The 20,704-nt window shown below is 35.8% G+C and overlaps 1 protein-coding gene across 22 annotated transcripts in view; it reads left to right on the plus strand.

Annotated features, from left to right (window-relative positions):
* The window catches only part of FUBP1 (far upstream element binding protein 1), a 48,349-nt gene that overhangs the window by 3,585 nt on the left and 24,060 nt on the right, over window positions 1-20,704 (plus strand). For 9 of the 22 annotated variants that reach the window (XM_060139683.1, XM_060139688.1, XM_060139682.1 and 6 more), the window contains exons 2-19: window positions 2,878-2,968; window positions 3,794-3,856; window positions 4,659-4,697; window positions 5,673-5,712; window positions 6,254-6,306; window positions 6,400-6,471; window positions 6,597-6,654; window positions 8,301-8,463; window positions 8,555-8,653; window positions 8,778-8,879; window positions 9,129-9,231; window positions 9,331-9,431; window positions 9,808-9,949; window positions 10,577-10,737; window positions 13,310-13,461; window positions 13,547-13,626; window positions 16,927-17,064; window positions 19,069-19,143. In XM_060139683.1, coding sequence (XP_059995666.1) covers window positions 2,878-2,968; window positions 3,794-3,856; window positions 4,659-4,697; window positions 5,673-5,712; window positions 6,254-6,306; window positions 6,400-6,471; window positions 6,597-6,654; window positions 8,301-8,463; window positions 8,555-8,653; window positions 8,778-8,879; window positions 9,129-9,231; window positions 9,331-9,431; window positions 9,808-9,949; window positions 10,577-10,737; window positions 13,310-13,461; window positions 13,547-13,626; window positions 16,927-17,064; window positions 19,069-19,143 — 1,732 coding nt within the window. Of the gene's footprint in view, window positions 1-191; window positions 305-2,877; window positions 2,969-3,793; window positions 3,857-4,658; window positions 4,698-5,672; window positions 5,713-6,253; window positions 6,307-6,399; window positions 6,472-6,596; window positions 6,655-8,300; window positions 8,464-8,554; window positions 8,654-8,777; window positions 8,880-9,128; window positions 9,232-9,330; window positions 9,432-9,807; window positions 9,950-10,576; window positions 10,738-13,309; window positions 13,462-13,546; window positions 13,627-16,926; window positions 17,065-19,068; window positions 19,144-20,704 lie in introns of those variants that run through there. The other 13 variants (XM_060139685.1, XM_060139692.1, XM_060139703.1 and 10 more) reach the window with 8 other exon arrangements.

Consider the following 20,704-nt stretch of genomic DNA (forward strand, 5'->3'; position numbering starts at 1 on the left):
GAATTAAAGTGTGCTGATTTGTTCATAGTAACTGGCAATTTATATGCTACATATTAGGCTCTGTGCTAAGCATATTTATATTAATTCATTTAATTCTCACAACTATTCTACAGGGTAAGTGTAGAAACTATTTATCTCTTTTGTACACAGAAGATGAATGAGGCACAAAATGCTTAAGAAAATTTGGCAAGGACACAAAGCAGTAAAAACCAGAATTACCACTGACCCCAAATCACGGTTGGACCCCAAAGCCTAAGGAAGCATGTAGACTGAAAATTAGGAGATAGTCATTTTGGGCATTTAGGTAATTACTTCTGAAAATCAGCTTTTTGTGTGTTGTTGTTTGTGGTTTTGTTCTTGTCGTTTTAATCTCTAAAATCAGGTGGTATGACTGAATAATCCCAACTTGCCTTTCAACTCCAAAATTCTTGGATTCTAGGAATAATTGATGAAGAAAGGTGGAAAATGCTAAAACATTGAAAGCACAAAAAATATTTATTCATTTGAGAAGTAGGCAGGGTCCAAATGGAAAGCTTGAATTTTTACTGTAAATTGAAAATCAAAGAAGTTACCTACACTTAATTCTACTAGTCTCATAAGAATTTTATATAGAGACTGGATTGTAGGAATTACTGTTTCTCTTAAATTCTGTGCAGTGACCTAGGAAGTGTATGTTTTCTGTTGATCTTGGAGAATTGATTAAATCTGTGTTAGTATTTTTTCTAAAAGTTCTTCTCTAATGTTTTTGTATTGGTTCTGAATTTTTGAGATGGTGTTAACTGGTTCTTCTGAGTGAACTAAAGATCAATTTTATTTTCAGTTGGATATTTTTAGAACTATTCAGTGGATAGGGAGGTATAAATAAATATCCTTTTTCTGTGCAGAAGTTCCTTGGAGTTCAAGGAGTGCTGCTTTGCAAACTCAGTGTTTATAAAAGCTAACTGCAGAAGGTACTACCAGCCTAAACCATTTTCTTTCATTAGTATTAACTCTTTCCTTGGACCAGAAATATTTTCCTCATAACATCAATGCCTAGCAGTATGTTAAATTTCCTGAGGAACAATTCAAATGCTGATTGCTTTAAAACTGAATGGTGGAAAAGCAGTTCTCAGATGTGATGAGGAAGACTTTCAGGGAAGAAATAAGATTTTAATTAGATCAAAGATTCGAATAAGCTTTTGAGAAAGTGAAAGATGATTAAGATAGGTTAGAGTGACCAAAGCTATAAAGTCAGGAAATATATAATTGTATACCTTTCTTGTTGAGCATTTTTATATTTAATCCTAATATGCTTTGTGGTGGGTGTTTGCATTTACAGATGAGAAAAAGGGAAACCTAGGAATCCTAGGAAATACATTTGGTATATGGGAACTGATATATGTTTAGGACTTACGTGATACATATTGGATTCAAGTCGTTGAATACGCTTATCCTTTCCAGTTTTCTAATTATAATGAAGCTTGAGGCACTTGGTTTAGTTCCACATCAACACCTTTTTAGAAGAATTCCAGTCACCAAAAGTTTCATTTTCTGTTTAATTTTTATCATGGATAATTTCAAGCATACTCAGAATTGAAAGAATAACGTGGTGAACTCTAATGAGCCCATCACCCATCTTTGGTGATTACCACTTGTAACTGCCAAGGAGGTGTGTAGAAATTGGGACTTCTCCACCATTGACTTACTATGTAACATTGGTTAAGTTACCTCTTGAGATTGTTTTCAATTGTAAAATGGATATCTATCTCACTAAATACTGTACCTCATAGAATTGTGATGATTCAGTGACAAAATGAGTATAAAACATTTATCATAATACAGAGTTTGGCCTTTTGCTGGCACTCAGCAATTTTAGTTCCATTTCCCTTTTCATAGAAAAATGCAGTAAATAACCCCTGATTGTGCCCCACTTAAGACTTGAGGCTGGTGTTTCTTTTTTCTTTCTTTTTTTTTTTTTTTGCGGTACGCGGGCCTCTTACTGTTGTGGCCTCTCCTGTTGCGGAGCACAGGCTCCGGACGCGCAGGCCCAGCGGCCATGGCTCTCGGGCCTAGCCGCTCCGCGGCATGTGGGATCTTCCCGGACCGGGGCATGAACCCGTGTCCCCTGCATCGGCAGGCGGACTCTCAACCACTGCGCCACCAGAGAAGCCCGAGGCTGGTGTTTCTTATACTATGTTTGCCCCACTCTAAAAGTTAAAAGTCTCTAACAGTGAAATGAGTTGTGGTTCTATAAGAGACTTCCTTAGACATACAACTTCCCAGGCTTCCTCCACACCGCCTCATTCCCTTAGAAAAAGATTGTCCAATAGAAGTATAATGCAAGTTACATGTTTTGTTTAACCCAACATATCTAAAATATTACCATTTTAACGTGTTCAATATAAAAATTTTTGAGACGCTTTACATTCTTTATATTCCAAGGTTTCGCTATCTGGTGTGCATTTTACACTTGAGGTACATCTCAATTTGGACTAGACATATGAAATACTCAGTAACCAAATGTGGCTAGCATTTTACCTTATTAGACAGCACAGCCTTAGCATGTTCACGTTCTCCCTATACCAACATATAGAGAGTCATGGGAGAGAGACATGGAGAAGATAGGATTAGGATCCATATTTTCCTCAAAGTTATTTGGTCAGTCTTCTAAAGATTCTTAATTGATTACTTCTTTGTTTTTATAGAGATATATCAGAAGCAATTCCAGATGATGATTATTTGTTAGCTCTGAAGTTATTAATGATAGTAATAAATTGAACTGTAATTTTAATTTGTCTATCAAATTAATTTTCTTATGTGATAGATATTTAGCATATATTAGGAAATAATGTAGTTATGGTGCTATCCTTAATGACGGTGTGTTTTTTGTTTTTTAAGATTGCAGCAAAAATTGGAGGTGATGCTGGTACATCACTGAATTCAAATGACTATGGTTATGGGGGACAGAAAAGACCTTTGGAAGATGGAGGTAAGTTATAGCCATAAATATTTTAAATTGTTTTACACAGAGTTTAGTTGAAGTGATTTTCAGTATTTTTCAGATGTTCTTTTTTTGAAACATTGCTTTTATCATAAGGTTCCTAAAATTGTAAGGGTTATATTGGACTCAAAAGGAGAGGGGGGAAAAGAGACCTAGACAAGGTAGGTAAAATTTGAGTTAACCAGCCAGTTTTGTCTTACTAGAGAACATCATTTTCCCTCTTTTAGGATTGTGCCAGATTGATAGTTTGCACAGACGACTTGTTAATATACTGAAGAAAACAAAAATACAAAATGTTTAGGAAACATTTCATGGGTTTTTGTCATCATACATGAATTAATCTGAGATGCTGTATTCTCATTACTTTGTTATTTCAGATTTCACTTTAAAGGTTGAAGTTGTTATAGTTTGCTACTTTAGTGTGTTGCAGGTTATACCATTTTTTGTTTGTTTTAGTACCTTGTTTTGTGTTTCAGGTTTAATTCAAAATGTGGCTTAAAACAGTAGATAAACAGTGCCTTGTATTTTTTAAAAACATAATTGTTGAACCTTCTGAACTTAGAAGTCTGCACATATTTTTTTGTTTTAGATTTGATGTATGAATTTTGATACATTTTCTTTTTGCCCTTTTTTTTTTAAAGGAGGATTCTGAATGAGCGTATAGAATGTATTTGTAGCTTTTGACCAGGAGTGCTTGGTTTCCTTTTATTTAAGTGTCTTTCACATTTATAGTGAGGTTTTAATATACAAAAAAAATGAGCTAATGATGCTTCAGATGTTGTATGTAATGTATTCTTTTTATTTTATGTGTAGATGGCTCTTGGACAAGTCCGAGCAGTACAACACACTGGGAGGGAATGCCCTCTCCTTTTAAAGGCAGGAATTTTTATTTATTACCTGTGTTCAGTATGTAAACGTGAAATAAACCAGTGGATTCTTAAATGGACACAAATATTTCTTGGATTATGTGTCTGAATTTTTGTTGCACAACATTCTGATGTTTAATCATTTAAGTTTGAAGGGGGGAGGAGAACGTAGTACTTTGAGCTGTAGGTTGTCTATTCTAAGGTACGCATTGTATTCATGTGTGTAAAGGGTGTAGATAAAGATGAAGTCATGTAGTTGTTTGAGTTTCTTTTGAAGTTTATGCTGTGAAATGTTTGGTTAGGAACAGTAGAACAGTTTAGATTGAGATTGCCTTGCAATGTGATTTTTTACTTATTTTTCATAGCTTTGTGTTCACTGTCAGATACACTCAACTTTTGATATGTCAAATTTTCACATTTTGATAGGTTTTTTTCCTTCCAATCTTCAGTTCCTACAGTGGGAAGCATCATTAGACTTTAGCATGTGATGTTTTGCTAAGTAACGGACTAAATACTTTGTCTTGTATCATTCTAAAGTGCTTAACATACATTAAGGTCAGTGATTTGATTCCGTAAAAAAACTTTTTTTAATGTCTGTGCATCTTTTAAACATGAAGAGAATGAAAGAAATGCCGTTTTCTTTCGATCACTAAGTGTTTGGGTTGAGTTTTGGCAGTTTTGGTTCAAATGATAAACAATACCCTCAGCTATTTCAGTAAATGTTTATATTGGTATTCTTGATTGGGCATGGGGGAGCTAAGTCTTATGTTTGTACTTACTGGCAAAAAATTAAAAGACTCTTAATTTTACAGATCAGCCAGATGCTAAGAAAGTTGCTCCTCAAAATGACTGTAAGTATTTATTTTAAATTGGGTTAAAAGTTAAAGTAACTGTGGATTTTAATATTAGGGCTTTGTTCCTATGTTTTGTTGGGTATCTTTGAAGTTAGTTGAAGGCCATAAATTATCTTTTTGTATGAATTTATTTCTAAAAATATACCTCCTATCTCCTAGTTCAATTATGGCCATGTATCAATATAATTTAAGATTTAATTGCTAAGTCATTTTACATGTTCAATTTATTTTATAGCTCTGTTTTTGAAGTACAGTTGTTATATATTTCATTATGGTTTATCATTGGATATTGAATGTAGTTCTTTGTGCTATGTAGTAAGAACTCATTGTTTATCCATTCTGTACATATTAGCTTATATCTGCTAACCCCAACTTCCCACTCCATCCCTCCCCCAGCCCAACACCACCCCCCACCACCTTAAGTCTGTTCTCTGTCCACTAGTCTGTTTCTGTTTCTTAGGTAGAATCATTTGTGTCAAATTTTAGATTCCGCATATAAGTGATATCATATATTTGTCTTTCTCTTTCTGACTTAGTATGGATATCTAGTTGCATCCATGTTGTTGCAAATGGCATTATTTCATTCTTTTTTATGGCTGAGTAGTATTCCATTGTATATACGTACCACATCTTCTTTATCCATTCATCTGTCAATGGACATTTAGGTTATTTCCATGTCTTGGCTATTGTGAATAGTGCTGCTATGAACATAGGGGTTATAGCTCCATTTCTTAATCTTTGCTTATGCTGCTTGAAAAAGGACAGTTTTTCTTTTATGCTATTGCCAATAATGTCTGCCATTTCACTGAGTTTCTTGCCCACTCTCAGTGTTAAGTATTCTGCATAAAATTTTTGTGCTCTTCAGCGTGTTGTCTGTGTGTCAGGGAAAGATTTTAGAATTGCTTAAAATGATTATATTGTTAAATATATGTCAATTAAATTAAATTCTCACTTTATTTAATTTTTTGGTAGCTTTCGGAACACAGTTACCACCGATGCATCAGCAGCAAAGGTATAGTCAAATAAAAGCTTTTCAAAGAGCACTTTGCAAGTTTTAGTTGAACTGTATATGAAACACAGCCAAGTTAGTATATAGTGAATATGTGTCTGCTTTTTTTTTTTTTTTTTTGGTATATATGGTTCATTTCCCTTGACTCAAATAGGTGATAGCAAATGATCTGTTTTCTTGAGTGAGATACATTTGTAATTTGAAAGGATGGGTGGAATTAGCCACACTTTAGAAGAACTAAGCTGAATTAAAATAACTGTTAAAATGGTATCTCCTGAACTGCACCCCAACTCCTTTTTGTTCGTGCCTTCAGACTGTTCCATCCACCATACCTTCCTCACTTGATGTGTATGACCTTAATTAAGATACTGAGTTTAACTACTCAGGCCCCATATTTTGACTTTGAGTATTTTAAGTATGTGCCTAGAAATGTAGTTTAAGTTATTAGGAGCCATTAGATTTCCATTTTTATGTTTACCTTTTATTTATAAACAAATTATCTATCTTTCTTTGAAGGAAAATGTTGGTTTCTGTTATTTCTTAGCAGGTCTGTAATGACAGAAGAATACAAAGTTCCAGATGGGATGGTTGGATTTAGTAAGTAATCTGATTTTTTTAAAGCTATGAAAAAACATAATCAAAACATACTTTAAAATCTTTCAGCAAATAATTTTCTTTTTTCTTAACTAGTAATTGGCAGAGGAGGTGAACAGATCTCACGCATACAACAGGAATCTGGATGCAAAATACAGATAGCTCCTGGTAATGTTATTCTCTTGCTGTTATTTTTCAAAGTGACAAGAAAACTAGCATTTTTAAAGTTGCTAGTGAAAATGATTCTGTTAACATTTTCTTGGCCTAAGATTTTTGTTTGTTTTTAATTGTAGACAGTGGTGGCCTTCCAGAAAGGTCTTGTATGTTAACTGGAACCCCTGAGTCTGTCCAGTAAGTACGAAAATCATGTTCCAGCCCTTCCTTCCTACTGAAGGATATTGTCCCTGCAATTGAACTGACTTTCTCCTGCGCTATTCCTTTTCCCTTTTTTTAGAAAATTTCTAACAGCATATAAACATGCTTGAAAATCCCTCTAAACAGAAAACCATCCCTAAACCCCACATTTCTAATTCTCTGCTCTCTTTTACAAAAAAACTCCTTAAAAGGTGGTAGCTCTGCTTGAATCTTCAGCCTTGATTTCTTTCCCTAAATTCCAGATTCATATCCAGCTGCTTCCTTAGTATGCTGTCCACTTGAATGTCTACTAGACATCTTTAAATGTTAAACTTCAAATTGTTTAAAACAGAATCATTGTTTTCCAGCCCATGCTTTTTCTTTTACTCAATCTAGTTCATCTCATTTCAGTGTATGAAAACTCTGTTTTAATACTTTATCTTTCTCTAAAGTCTCATTTATCCATAAGCATTTTTTCCTTCCCAGTTATTTGGAATTCAGCCTCTTCTTGCCACCTTCTGTACTGTCACCTTATCTATGACACCGTTTGCCTATATTACCACAATGTGTCTCCATTCTTTTTAGCCTTGTCTAATTATAGTATAGCCATACCGATCCTTTTAAAATATGAATCAATTCATATCACTACTTTGCTCAAAGATCCTCTAATGCTTTCCCATTTAGAGTAGAAGTCAGTGTCTTTATTATGTCTTGGCTTACCTGCCACCTTTCTCACTTCATATTTTACCATTCTTCTCCCAACTCACTCTGTTCTAGCCCCATTTAGCCTCTTTTCTATTTTTTCAGCACACCAAGCGTGCTTCTCTTTAGAGTCCTTTGCGCTTTCTGTTTCTTCTCCCTGGAACATTTTTCCCCAGATATTTTCATAGTCACTCCTCTACTTCCTTCAGGTCTTGGTTCAAATGTCTCCTTATCAGTAAGGTCATTCATTATTCTTTTTTTTTTTTTTTTGCCCTGCTATGCGGCTTCTGGGATCTTAGTTCCCCGACCAGGGATCGAACTTGAGCCTGCTTCAGTGGAAGCGCAGAGTCTTAACCACTGGACCGCCAGGGAATTGTTCATTCATCTATTTTGCATAAAATAGCATCCCTTCACATACATACACACAACCTGTCCTCCTTATCTTGTTTTGGTTTTCTTTATAGCACTTCACAAATGACATGTTTTTTCTTTAACCTGCTATTTTTACTTATTTAATGAAGTTAAGGCATGCCAGCAAGGACCTTGTCTTTTTATTTCATTGCTGTAACCCCATTACTTAGAATAGTACCTGGCATATAGTTGACATTTCTTAAGTATTTGTTGAATGAACAAATAAATTTTAACATGTGAGTAACCAAAGTAAAGGTTTTAAAAAGTAAACACATGGTTTATTTTTGGAAGAATGAGCTTTATTCTGAGATAACTTTAGAAATAGGGTGTGTCTTGGAAATTTTGGACTATTCTCAAAAATATTGATTATATATTGATACCTAGAAAATTTATTGTGTGGTTTCAGTCTTTGACACTCACGGCATTTTCTTTTAATTGTTAAAATTTAGTTTTAGGCCACCTTATCCTGAATTGGGATGGGAGGAGTACCTGATTATATTATTTTGTATTGGCTATTAATTTGTTAACAGATCAGCAAAACGGTTACTGGACCAGATTGTTGAAAAAGGAAGACCAGCCCCTGGCTTCCATCATGGTGATGGGCCAGGAAATGCGGTTCAAGAAATCATGATTCCAGCTAGCAAAGCAGGATTAGTCATTGGAAAGGGGGGAGAGACTATTAAACAACTTCAGGTATTTGTAAAATGATTACTTTTTGTCTGTTTTGAAGCCCGTTTCCTTCCTCTCCCCTCTTGTTAATACATCTGATTTCTGTGATTAACAGGAACGGGCTGGAGTTAAAATGGTTATGATCCAAGATGGACCTCAGAACACTGGTGCTGACAAACCTCTTAGGATTACAGGGGACCCATACAAAGTTCAAGTAAACTTAAGTTTATATTTTACAAAGAGGGATTTGGGGTGGATGGCAGAGGGGGAACACATGCATGAATAATTACAGCGTTTTGAGACACGATTCCTAAATTGGGTAATTTTTTCTACTTCAGCAAGCCAAGGAAATGGTGTTAGAATTAATTCGTGATCAAGGTGGTTTCAGAGAAGTTCGAAATGAGTATGGGTCAAGAATAGGAGGAAATGAAGGAATAGATGTAAGTAAAAATACCAATTTAGAAGTGGTTGAATGCTAGTCCATAAATAAAATAAGGCTTTTCCTGTTTTGTTTTACATAGCCTTCTCTAACATTGTACTGTCTTCCCCCTCACTTTCTACCTTACAATACAGAATGTGTACTTTGTATCTTGCCAACCTCTTTGATATAAATATAGTACTTCTATGGTTTGGGGCAGATTAATTTTTCAGGAAATGGCTTTCCTAATGCTTGGTCTTCTCTGCATAAGGTCCCCATTCCAAGATTTGCTGTTGGCATCGTAATAGGAAGAAATGGAGAGATGATTAAAAAAATACAAAATGATGCTGGTGTTCGAATTCAGTTTAAGCCAGGTGAGTACATACATTTATTTTCTAAGCGTTGGAGGCAGTTACTTTTGACACTAATTAATTTAATGCTAAATTAATCCAATTTGTTTCCTTTGTTTAAAGATGACGGAACGACACCAGATAGAATAGCACAAATAACAGGACCTCCAGACCGATGTCAACATGCTGCAGAAATTATTACAGACCTTCTCCGAAGTGTTCAGGTTTGATAGAATGTTAAATTTGCATTGTTTTGTTTCCATTTTAAAAATACTTTGCTTCATTAAATATGAAAGTCCCCCTCCATATTATTTTTATCAGAATCTGTTTGGTGATACTTCATGAATAGCTAGAAAGTTTAAATTGCTTTAAGATGAACATTTTGGAGCAGGACGGCAGCTACATAAGTGCACTGCTTTATTCACCACGGCATAAAAGGAATAAATGGTGGTGGTCATTTCTTGATTATTTGGGCCAAGGTGTGTCCCAACTTCTCTAAACTTCTCATTTAGGAAAATGAAAGTTAAGGGAAATAGATGTGTAATAATTTTACTGTGGAAAGAACAGCATATTTCTGACTTTGTCTTTCTCCTCTTTTAGGCTGGTAATCCTGGTGGACCTGGACCTGGTGGTCGAGGAAGAGGTAGAGGTCAAGGCAACTGGAACATGGGACCACCTGGTGGACTACAGGAATTTAATTTCATTGTACCAACTGGAAAAACTGGATTAATAATAGGAAAAGGCAATGTATTTAAAACTATTACTGTGTGGTTAATAATTTAACGGTTCTGGATGCTATTTCTGTTGCTGTTGTAAATGAGTAGCAATAATTTTTTTTTGGCTGTGTTTTAGTAGAAAAGTGTTCTTACGCTGATAGTAACACCTAAAGCCTAAATGAAGGGCTTTATATGTACTTAAGTCAAGAGTGGGATTTGAATCACATTGGCTTCTAGAGAAGGGAACCAACAGTATAATTATTAGTGTAAGAAATTTTTCTTCTGACCTAGAAAGTGGTTAGTGTTTTTGTTTATTTTGCTGTTTCCTGACATGTTTTTAAATTTTTGAATTTTTAAATCATTGTGTTAGTTTATATTTACATTGCTTAGAAAAGCAATTTCTTTGAAGCAAATATTTTGATGTTATAATTCATTTTAAGGTTGGGTGCAGACATACTAAGTTATGTCTTAAAACTTAAATGTGTGAAATGCTTCATATAATTTGATTTAAAGTGTAGAATAAATGGAAACTCCTAGTAGAATATAGGCAAATGGGTTACTGTTCATACCTTCCTTCTTAATTGTGACCAGTTTTTGAATAGCTTCTCTGTATCCTTTGAATCTTTAGAGAAATTACTGTGCTTTGATTTTAGGAGGTGAAACCATAAAAAGCATAAGCCAACAGTCTGGTGCAAGAATAGAACTTCAGAGAAATCCTCCACCTAATGCAGATCCTAATATGAAGTTATTTACAATTCGTGGCACTCCACAGCAAATAGACTATGCTCGGCAACTCATAGAAGAAAAGATTGGTGTGAGTATGCTTTAAACGTCCAATTGATAGCACAGATCCTGTTAGTTAAATAAGACAGTAATTCATGTGTTCCTATAAGTGCTGTACAGAAAAATGTTAATTTCTACTCTAAAATTATAGGTCTGGTCACATAATAGAAACATACAATATAGAAGAGATTTTCCAGCGATGAAAATAACCCAGTTAATACACAGTTACAGGTGTTCAGAACCTTGTACTTGAGGGTGGGTAAATAAGAGGATAGCATTACTTGAGTTACGGTATTAGGGTTGGTGGAAGATTGTGGAATATACCTGAAGGAGACAGTTAACAGGAAGTCACTATTTATTAAGGGCTTGCTTACCCAACTTTGGTGAAGCAAAGGTGAATCAGATGCCTGCCCCCTCAGTAAAGTAGAAATCTATAAATCCTAATTCTTAGACTGGCTGACAGTCGTCTGGGGAGTTTTAAAATGTCGAGCGCTTGGGTGCTTTACACCTTGACACATATAACGTACACAGTTCTGATTCAGAATGTCTGCAGTAGGACCCAGCATCTAATTTTAGAAGGATGTTCCAGGTGATTCTGATGCATGATCAAATTTGGAAATAGTGAGGAAATAGTGCTTTACTGTGTTTATCTTAGTATGAAGAATTAACGTGAACGAGCATCTTAAATTATTAATAATAATTAGAGTATCTTAGGAAAGTTCTTCTTGATGTTTGCCATGCTGTGAATGAGGTGTTTCTCTCTGCTTGGGAAAACAAAAATAGATGTACAAAAGACACTTCAGAATACCTTATGGGGACTTCCCTGGTGGCGCAGTGGTTAAGAATCCACCTGCCAATGCAGGGGACCTGGGTTTGATCCCTGGTCCGGGAGGATCCCACATGCCGCGGAGCAACTAAGCCCGTGTGCCACAACTACTGAGTCTGCTCTCTAGAGCCCGTGAGCCATAACTACTGAGCCCACGTGCCACAACTACTGAAGCCTGTATGCCTAGAGCCCATGCTCTGCAACAAGAGAAACCACCGCAATGAGGAGCCTGCGCACCACAACGAAGAGTAGCTCCCGCTCACAGCAGCTAGAGAAAGCCCTCGTGTAGCAACGAAGACCCAACACGACCAAGATAGATAGATAGATAGGTAGGTAGGTAGGATAGATAGACAGATTTATTTAAAAAAAAAAAGAATACCTTATAAAAATATACACAAACATAAGTTCTGTGGTATGGAGAATAAGTATAATTGTTCAAAAAAATGAAGAAAATAATTGTTGGACTCAGTAATGGCAGGAATTGATGGCAGAAAAATGAATAGTGCATCTTGGTTTTGGATTTTGCTATCATCAGCATTGCTTCTGGATTGATGGACAGACTAGATAGGTTGTTCAAGAGAAGCTCTTAAGAAGTTCTTGGACTCTTGAGTCAGGCTATTTGGGTTCAAAATACTCTGAATCATTTACTGACTGTGTGACCTTGGGGGAAGATAATTACACTCTTCTTTGCCTCTTTTTCATCTGAAAGTGAGGATAATCATACCTACCTTTTAGGGTTATAGGGATTAAATGTTTGAAGTATGTGTGTTTATCCCTTAAAAGAGTGCCTAGCACAAAGCCCTGTAAAAATGCTGCTACCTTTTTTCAGTAATCCTTTTTTTTACTATTTGGAAAGGAAAGGTTATGTATAATTGAAGTGAGGGATAATGATAGCAGTTAGAGACTTAAAGAGACAGGTTATTATGAAAGTCTTGAAGTTTGGCTTTATTGTAGTGAGAAAATTGACAACCATATATAGATTAAGCATTTTTGTCCAAATTGTCACATGGTGAGTATTAACTGCATGAAAGGAATATTTTATTTTAGAACAGTTAAATCTAGTGGTCCTTACAAGTTGGATTATCAAAGAAGAATCAACTAAGCATTATTAATTATGATGTGGCATGAAATGGATACGAAATATCCTGATTTGTTAAATCAATTAAAAAGGGAATCTTCATGGTATTCAGAAAATTATGATAAAAAGGGTAAGGGAGGAAATGAAATAAATTATTGATTGAAATGGGGCTTAGTGACAGGAAGGCTGTGAGAAGGACTGGTTTGTTGAGTGAGAACTTGTTACATTATTGGGGAAGTATTCAATAGCCAGTTCACGATATGAGACCTAAGCAATTTGAGGACTGTATTGTCAGCATGGTTCTCTGATTACAATGTTAAGTGAATAGATGTAGAGTAGATGCAGAGAGAGAAGAGCTAGAGGTAAGAACTTGATATTTGATAAGCTTCCATGATTAAGATGATAAAGGGCTAGTAAAAGTAAAAATTGTACAAGGAAAGGGAAATAATGGAAAAGGGAATCGCCTGAAAAGAATAGAAGGTAAAGTTAATGTTTCAGTTCTTTGCTAATGCTGTTGATTTTAATTAATTTTACATGCCTTTTGGAAGTTTTGCAACATGAGTGAGGAAATGAAGAAAATCATAAATTTTAGATTGCTTGTGGTTAGGTAAAAGGGTAGAAATGGAAGGTTATTTGGCCTTTGAAATGTTTAACCATTACTGTCTTTCTGATTTTTGTTTGTCTTTTGCTTTTTTGCAGGGCCCAGTAAATCCTTTAGGGCCACCTGTACCCCATGGGCCCCATGGTGTCCCAGGCCCCCATGGGCCTCCTGGGCCCCCTGGGCCTGGAACTCCAATGGGACCATATAACCCTGCACCTTATAATCCGGGACCACCTGGCCCTGCTCCTCAGTAAGTTTTGAGTTTGGTTCTAGGCTTTTCCTCAAAGATTCTAGATTTTGGGAAACTATTTTAAAATTGATTTCTGTCTTTTCAGTGGTCCTCCAGCCCCTTATGCTCCCCAGGGGTGGGGAAATGCGTATCCACATTGGCAGCAACAGGCCCCTCCAGATCCAGGTAAAAGATGCTTATCATTTGGGTGTAATCTGTGTTTTTGTTTGCCACTCCTGTTATAGTTATAAATTTTCTAGTGTTGATTCTACATTGTGTGCATTTTCTGCACTTGTTTCACTCCTTCAGCAGAAGTGTTAGGTTCTGGTTCTACTACAGTGTATAAGAGTGTTGTGAGTATGGTCTATTTTCGTAGGTCTTTTTCTACCTGCATTTGGCTTTCTCTACTTTAGAAGTGATATAGCAGAATGCTAAAAGCCAAGAGTATAGGAAGAAGTACAGTGTCTTAGGTTTTAGATGCTAGTGCCATCAAATGTATGTTAATTGTGACATCCGTGAAAGAATAGTGTATATTTATTTATAAAATTGTGTGAGAGTCAGTTGGAGTGTTTAATCCTTGGGCATTAAACTTCCAAATTCTCAAATAAGACATGTAAGTTGCCTATTTTAGTATTTCTGATATAACTTCACATTAGTAAAAAGCAGGCCTGTATTAAATATCTGCATGTTGGAACTCTCAGATTAATTTAGTTAAATATTTTCTCTGTTCAGATGTGATTTTTATCTGTTACATTTTATTCTATCCTTGAATCTTTTCCCACCCTGTGGTTTTCTTTCCATCACAGTCAAAGAGCATTAATTGAAACCAGTAACTTTTATTTATGATCCCTTTTTTTTTCCTCACCTACTACATACCTCTTAGGCCTCTTTCACTGGAGTAGTTTCAAGGAAGGTACTGAATTAAGGATTCCTTTTCACACTAGTATACTTACTTTTTAGTTCAGTTTTTTGTGTGTGTGTGTGGTACGCGGGCCTCTCACTGTTGTGGCCTCTCCCGTTGCGGAGCACAGGCTCCGGCCACACAGGCTCAGCGGCCATGGCTCACGGGCCTAGCCGCTCTGCGGCACGCGCGATCTTCCCGGACTGGGGCACAAACCCGCGTCCCCTGCATCAGCAGGCGGACTCTCAACCACTGTGCCACCAGGGAAGCCCTATACTTACTTTTTAAAAAACTAAAATAATATAAATGAAATTGTTTTAGTGAATTTTATTAAACATTTCTGGAGTTAAGGGTGGCCCTGTATTATAACATACCTTAATTTCATAGGAGGTATATGCTCTTTGGAACATGATGATACAACATGACAGTTACCAAATAACCACAACTCCCACACGTTAAAGAAACTAAACTGTGTGTGCTAAGGTCTGAGTATGCAGCAACGAATTTACATTCTGTAGAAATGCGTACTTAAAATGTTAGCAGTACTGTGCTAGAAGGACTTAAGAAGGGTCAAATATGATTTATTGTATAATAGTGTTTAAAGAATGGAAGGATTTTTCTTTCCCTCTTGTAAGCTAATTGGTATGGTGTTATTAAGCAGAAGAATCCCACCACTGAAGAGATTGAGAAAATTAAGGGGCAGATTTATATTGGGTAACTTGGATCTGCAGGATTGCACCTATTTGGATGCTCTGTTTGGGTAGGTAGTATGATTGAGAGAAATGATGGGAATAAGAAGTGGTCTCTGTTTCACAGTCTCATTTTCCCACTTGGGGTAGTGGTGAAGTCATCAGTGAAAGAATTGGTTAATGAATGTGGCTTTTAGCAATGCCTTTGGGAAAGAAATAACCCATTTTGCTAAAAGATAACAGCTAGGGTTAGATATTGCTTATATGTAGAAACCAAAGTGAAATTTTCATTACTTTGTATTAAACATCCTGGTATTTAAATGTGGCCCTATATTGACAGTAAAGTCTGTATTCTCTGAATTAAAATCTGTTTCTATAAAAAAATTACTGGGTGGTTAAAGATTTATGTAGTAGTCACATACTTAGAGTGAAACAGACTTGAATAAGTCCTAGTCATAACTTAACTAATTACGGGATAGTAAGCAAGTTTTGAACCTCTCTGTATCTGTTTTCTTATCTATAAAATGATAAGTAAATGAATGAATATAATAATGAATTTAGTAAGTTCTCAGTATGTATTAGTTATATGTAATTATGAGACTGGTTTTCATATATGGTCTACACATTTTAAGAGTGTAAGTATCAATTCCTAAAAGTCTGTTTTATCTCAGTTTCTCTATCTAGACGTGCTGTGTCATATTTGTATTAATTACTATACAGGTAATGATACTATGTATTGGGACACATGTATTAATTTAGAAACTTAATGGAGAGTGGCATAATGCCTTATAATTGTATCACCTTAGACATTGGATCACTCTGGGAATCCTTACCCATTTTTTCTCAAACATCACTAACCTTTGTTTTATTAGGCAGCTGAGAATTGCTGCCCATTTGGGATGAAGGCTAAATAGATTACATATAGATATAGAATCTGGTTAAGGAAATTACATCTTTCTTCAGGATATAAACTAATAAAGATATACCTATAGTATCATATGATACACCCAGTATAAAAGACAGAATCAGTAAGAGGATTTCTGTTTCAGACTGAGAAGTCTCAAACTTTTAATACATCAGTTGATTTTTATGAAGGATGAGTGAGGGACAGTCAAGTGCAGAGGAAGCATAACATGGTGAAACGCCCAAATATGAGCATGATGACTTTTGAAAAGTACAACAAATTTACTGTGGCCAGAACTTGAGTGTTGGAAAAATATTGACAGCAGGGAGAGGAGGCTGGAAGGGAAAGTATAAGCGAGGGTGTCCAGATATCTTGTTAAATATGTTGAATGATATTCTTTACTTAAAAGCTTTAATAGTCCCTAAAGGCTCCAGGAAATAAATGAATTTCAAATAGGGCAGTGACATCAAGTTTATCTTTTAGGATAATCACCGAAATATGATGAGATGAAATATGGCGAATCTTTTTCTTTTTCCAAGGTTTTTAAGTTGTCTCTTCATTGAAAACAAGATAGGACAGAGTTCATAGTTGTAAAATAATTCTTTCTTGTACAGGTTAGTCCCTAGAATTCCTTTCCTTTAGTCATCTGCCACATAAAACTGTTGTGCTTGAGGCAAAACTGTTTTAGAAAAAGAAGGGCACAGGATGGTTTGAGACAAAGCATTGGATTTGGAACCAAAAGATCTTTATTCGTATTCCAACTCTGCCAGTCACTAGTTTTCTAGGAACTAGGAAAGTTACTTAATCTCTGAGCCTAAGTTTTCTATAATAAAAGCTAATGATGACAGTAAAAATAATAGAAGAATTTGAAAGTGTCCACTTACTGTTTTTTAATGTCCAGTTAATTTGGGGGTCTATATATTTACTAGAGAGGTGTGTGTGTGATTGATTATGGACTTTAGATACAAATATAGAACTTGTGTTTATTCTAGCTAAAACAGGAACAGATCCAAATTCAGCAGCTTGGGCTGCTTATTATGCTCACTATTATCAACAACAAGCACAGCCACCGCCTGCAGCTCCTGCCGGTGCACCAACTACAACCCAAACCAATGGACAAGGTAACTATGGTAATTAAAGAATTTATTTTCTATGTGGAAGTGAAAACCTGTGTTTGGAATTATATATAAAGTATATCGGTGTATTACCCCCAAATTTATAATATTATTTAGTTAGCAGCTTCAGTAAGCAGCCTTTGCTTTTTAAAAACAAGTTACTTTGAAATAACTGCAAACTTTCATAAAAGTTGTAAGATACATTACCAAGAACATCCAGATAATCTAGCTGTTGATGTTTATCTTCCCCCATTTGATCCATTACTCTGTCACACGTGTCCATATCCATTATTATTAGTCTTTTTCAGGACCATTAAGACCAGGCTATAGACTTAATTCCCCATTACCCTTAAATACTTCTTTCTGTATTTCTCCAAAATTAACCATCACACGGCACTCTTTAATCAACGTTGATACATCTTACTATCCCCAAGGCACAGCCGTTACTGAGATTTCACCAGTTGTTCCAACAGCTTCTCATCAATCAAGAATAATTCCTGTCTTTTTCTTTCAAAAGAGTGCAGACCTTTTGTGAGATGTTTATGGATCAACCTAGGTCCCTTCAACCTTTCCTTATTAAGATGAGGTCACAGTCAGGGTTCCTGCTTACATTGTGGCAAGAATACGTCAGAAATGAATGCTGTTCTCTTAGTGCATTACAATAGGGGTCGTATAATGTGGACCTGTTTTATCTCCAGAGGTGGTGACCGTGGTCACTCAGTCATGTTGATGTCTGCCAAGATTCTATACCATAAAATCACCATTTTTCTCTTTGAAATTAATACTGTCTATAGAGTTATACTGAGATTATACCACTATTCTGTTCTTTTTTTGGAGGGGGGCAGGACAAACAGGATAATTTTATTCTCATTTTTCCTTAAAATAAAGATACAGTAGAAGTTTTACAGTTCAATTTGATGAGATGTGATTTATAATCTTAAATTTTTTTTAAAAACAAATGATAGCAAAAACAAAGAAATAGTACAAATTATAAAACTACTAGAGCAAAGAGAAAACTACCTTTCTGATCAAAACATGTACCACAGCTAAAGTTCCTTAGAAAACTTCCGAAGATTTCTAAGCTAAACTTTCTGAGGATTCTGTTCCTCATTGAAGGCCTTAGCCTTCATTGATAATAGCTGCCTGATTGAATTACAAATATGATAATTTCTCCTTTCGTCATTCATTCTGCATTTATTAGGTGGTATTTTACTATAGAAGAGGTTTCGTTTTTCTTTCTGTTTATTTCTGATGTCAGTATGGATTCCTGTTTTATTCAGTAAGTTATGTTTTTAACTTAACCAGATTGTCCTAGATTTGGTCAGTCAGGAGTAGCTTTAAGATGGCTCCTGTATCCTTTTGACATGCCTGTCATTCTTTAAGCACTTCCCTACTTTCTTGCACAATAAGATGCTTATATTGTGCTTTTTGAGCTCCAGCCCTTGAATCAGCCATTTTTCCAATGATCCCTGATTTCTTTTAGTAGATGATGATATTTAGAAAACAGTTGTGTTCATTTCTGCTGAGGTGTTACTGCTACTAGCTCCTTTCAGTGTACAGAGCTAGGAAATGGATTTATGTATATGCATATCTACATATATATAAAAATACATAAATATCCATATGTGTATGTATTTTTAAAACTGTACATTCATATTACCTGCAGTTCCATTCCAGGGTTTCAAAGTTCTTTCTAGCTTTTCCCACTTTCCATGCTTATAAATGGTGAAAGACCTGGTATCGTCAGTGTGTTTTACTTGACCATTGAATTTACTTATATGCTCAGTGTAACTACTCTTCTAAATAAATAGACCATCTTCTCTGTACACTATCTCTGTACTCCCAGAGTCCTGTGTCTTTGGCACCAGCAAGGATGCCACTATCACACAGCACTTCTCTCCTACCCTCATTTTCCATGACAGGCTACTCCCAACTCCTCTACACAAAAAACAGAAGGAAAGGGCCAAAATTGCTTTTTAAAAACCTTAATCATAATTTTTTATGTTTTTCTTAAATAAGGAGATCAACAGAATCCAGCTCCAGCTGGACAGGTTGATTATACCAAGGCTTGGGAAGAGTACTACAAGAAAATGGGTATGTTCTACATTTCTTTTTTAATACATTTTATTTAACTGAAACGTTTAGTAAATATCACACTAAAATGTTGAAGATTTTGTTAAAAAGCATGTTTGTTCCATGTTTTTATTACCTTGGACTTCTTTCATCCAATAACTTTTAAAATCTTGAGGTATAGAACTATTGAACAAGAATGCATTCCAAAATCACTGAACTTTCAGACGTATCATGGTCATTACAAATAATAATTGTTAAATTTGTGGTTAAAGAAATCTTTTTATTTCTAAGTGTATTTGTCAGCCATTTACTAATTGAAGCTAAAGGTTTCCCCACTGGCACATAGGACATTGAATATTACCTATACTTTTGTCAAAGATAAGTTACATGTCAGTAACCTAAATGGCACTGGTTAAATTATAGAGCACCAAGCAAAAATTGGTTGCATGTGATATTATTTGTGCTGCAAAATAACAGATAAGAAATAACCTACAGGGCTTCCCTGGTGGCGCAGTGGTTGAGAGTCCGCCTGCCGATGCAGGGGACACGGGTTTGTGCCCCGGTCCGGGAAGATCCCACATGCCGCGGAGCTGCTGGGCACGTAAGCCATGGCCGCTGAGCCTGCGTGTCCAGAGCCTGTGCTCCGCGACAGTAGAGGCCACAACAGTGAGAGGCCCGCGTACCGCAAAAAAAAAAAAAGATGTAACCTACAGTGACAGAGGAAGTTAATTACTTAAATAACATTTGCATTATGAAAAAAGGAAAAACAGTCACCTAGAAGGGCTGTTTTCATTCAATAAATGTAGAGCATATACTATATGCCAAGCATAGGAATAGATACTGAGAATGTGACTGGGCATAACACTTAGGAGCCCTGCCCTTCTGGTTATTATATTCTAATGGAGAGTACAGTTATCAGTCAAGTACTTTGCAAATATATTATTGCAAACTGCTGTGAATGAAAACTGTACAGTGGTCCCCCACTTTTACATGGGGGATATGTTCCAAGTCCCCTCCCCACCATGGATGCCTGAAAGTGCGGATAGTACTGAACCTTCTTTGTACTGTGCTTTTTACCTATATGTACGTAACTATGATAAAGTTTATGAGTTAGGTACAGTAAGAGAGTAACAACATTAATAGAACAGTTACAACAGTATATTGAATGAAAGTTACATGAATGTGATCTCTCTCTCAAAATACCTTGTACAAATTTAATGCCTTTTCCATCTTAACTAAGCAGCTAATCACGTACCGTTGCTGTAACCTGCATATTGAGGTGGGACAGCAAAACTTGGATGAATTTCTTTTCCCTCTACCACAATTTCACAGAAGATTTGTTCTTACATAGATCTTAGCGACCTCAGTCAGCATACGATTTTTTTCTTTCCTTATTAAATGGAGAACTTCTAACTTTTTCACTTAAAGGAAAAGGCGTCTCTTTGTCCTATCCAAATTGCCAACATCACTATTCTTGGACTTCAGGGCCATTATTAAGTAAAATAAGGGTTACTTGGACACATAAGCACTGCAGTACCAGGACAGTCAATCTTTTAAGCAAGATGGCTGCTTAGTGACTAAC

Source organism: Lagenorhynchus albirostris, chromosome 2 (genome assembly GCF_949774975.1).
Source record: "Lagenorhynchus albirostris chromosome 2, mLagAlb1.1, whole genome shotgun sequence".
Taxonomy (NCBI): Eukaryota; Metazoa; Chordata; class Mammalia; order Artiodactyla; family Delphinidae; genus Lagenorhynchus; species Lagenorhynchus albirostris.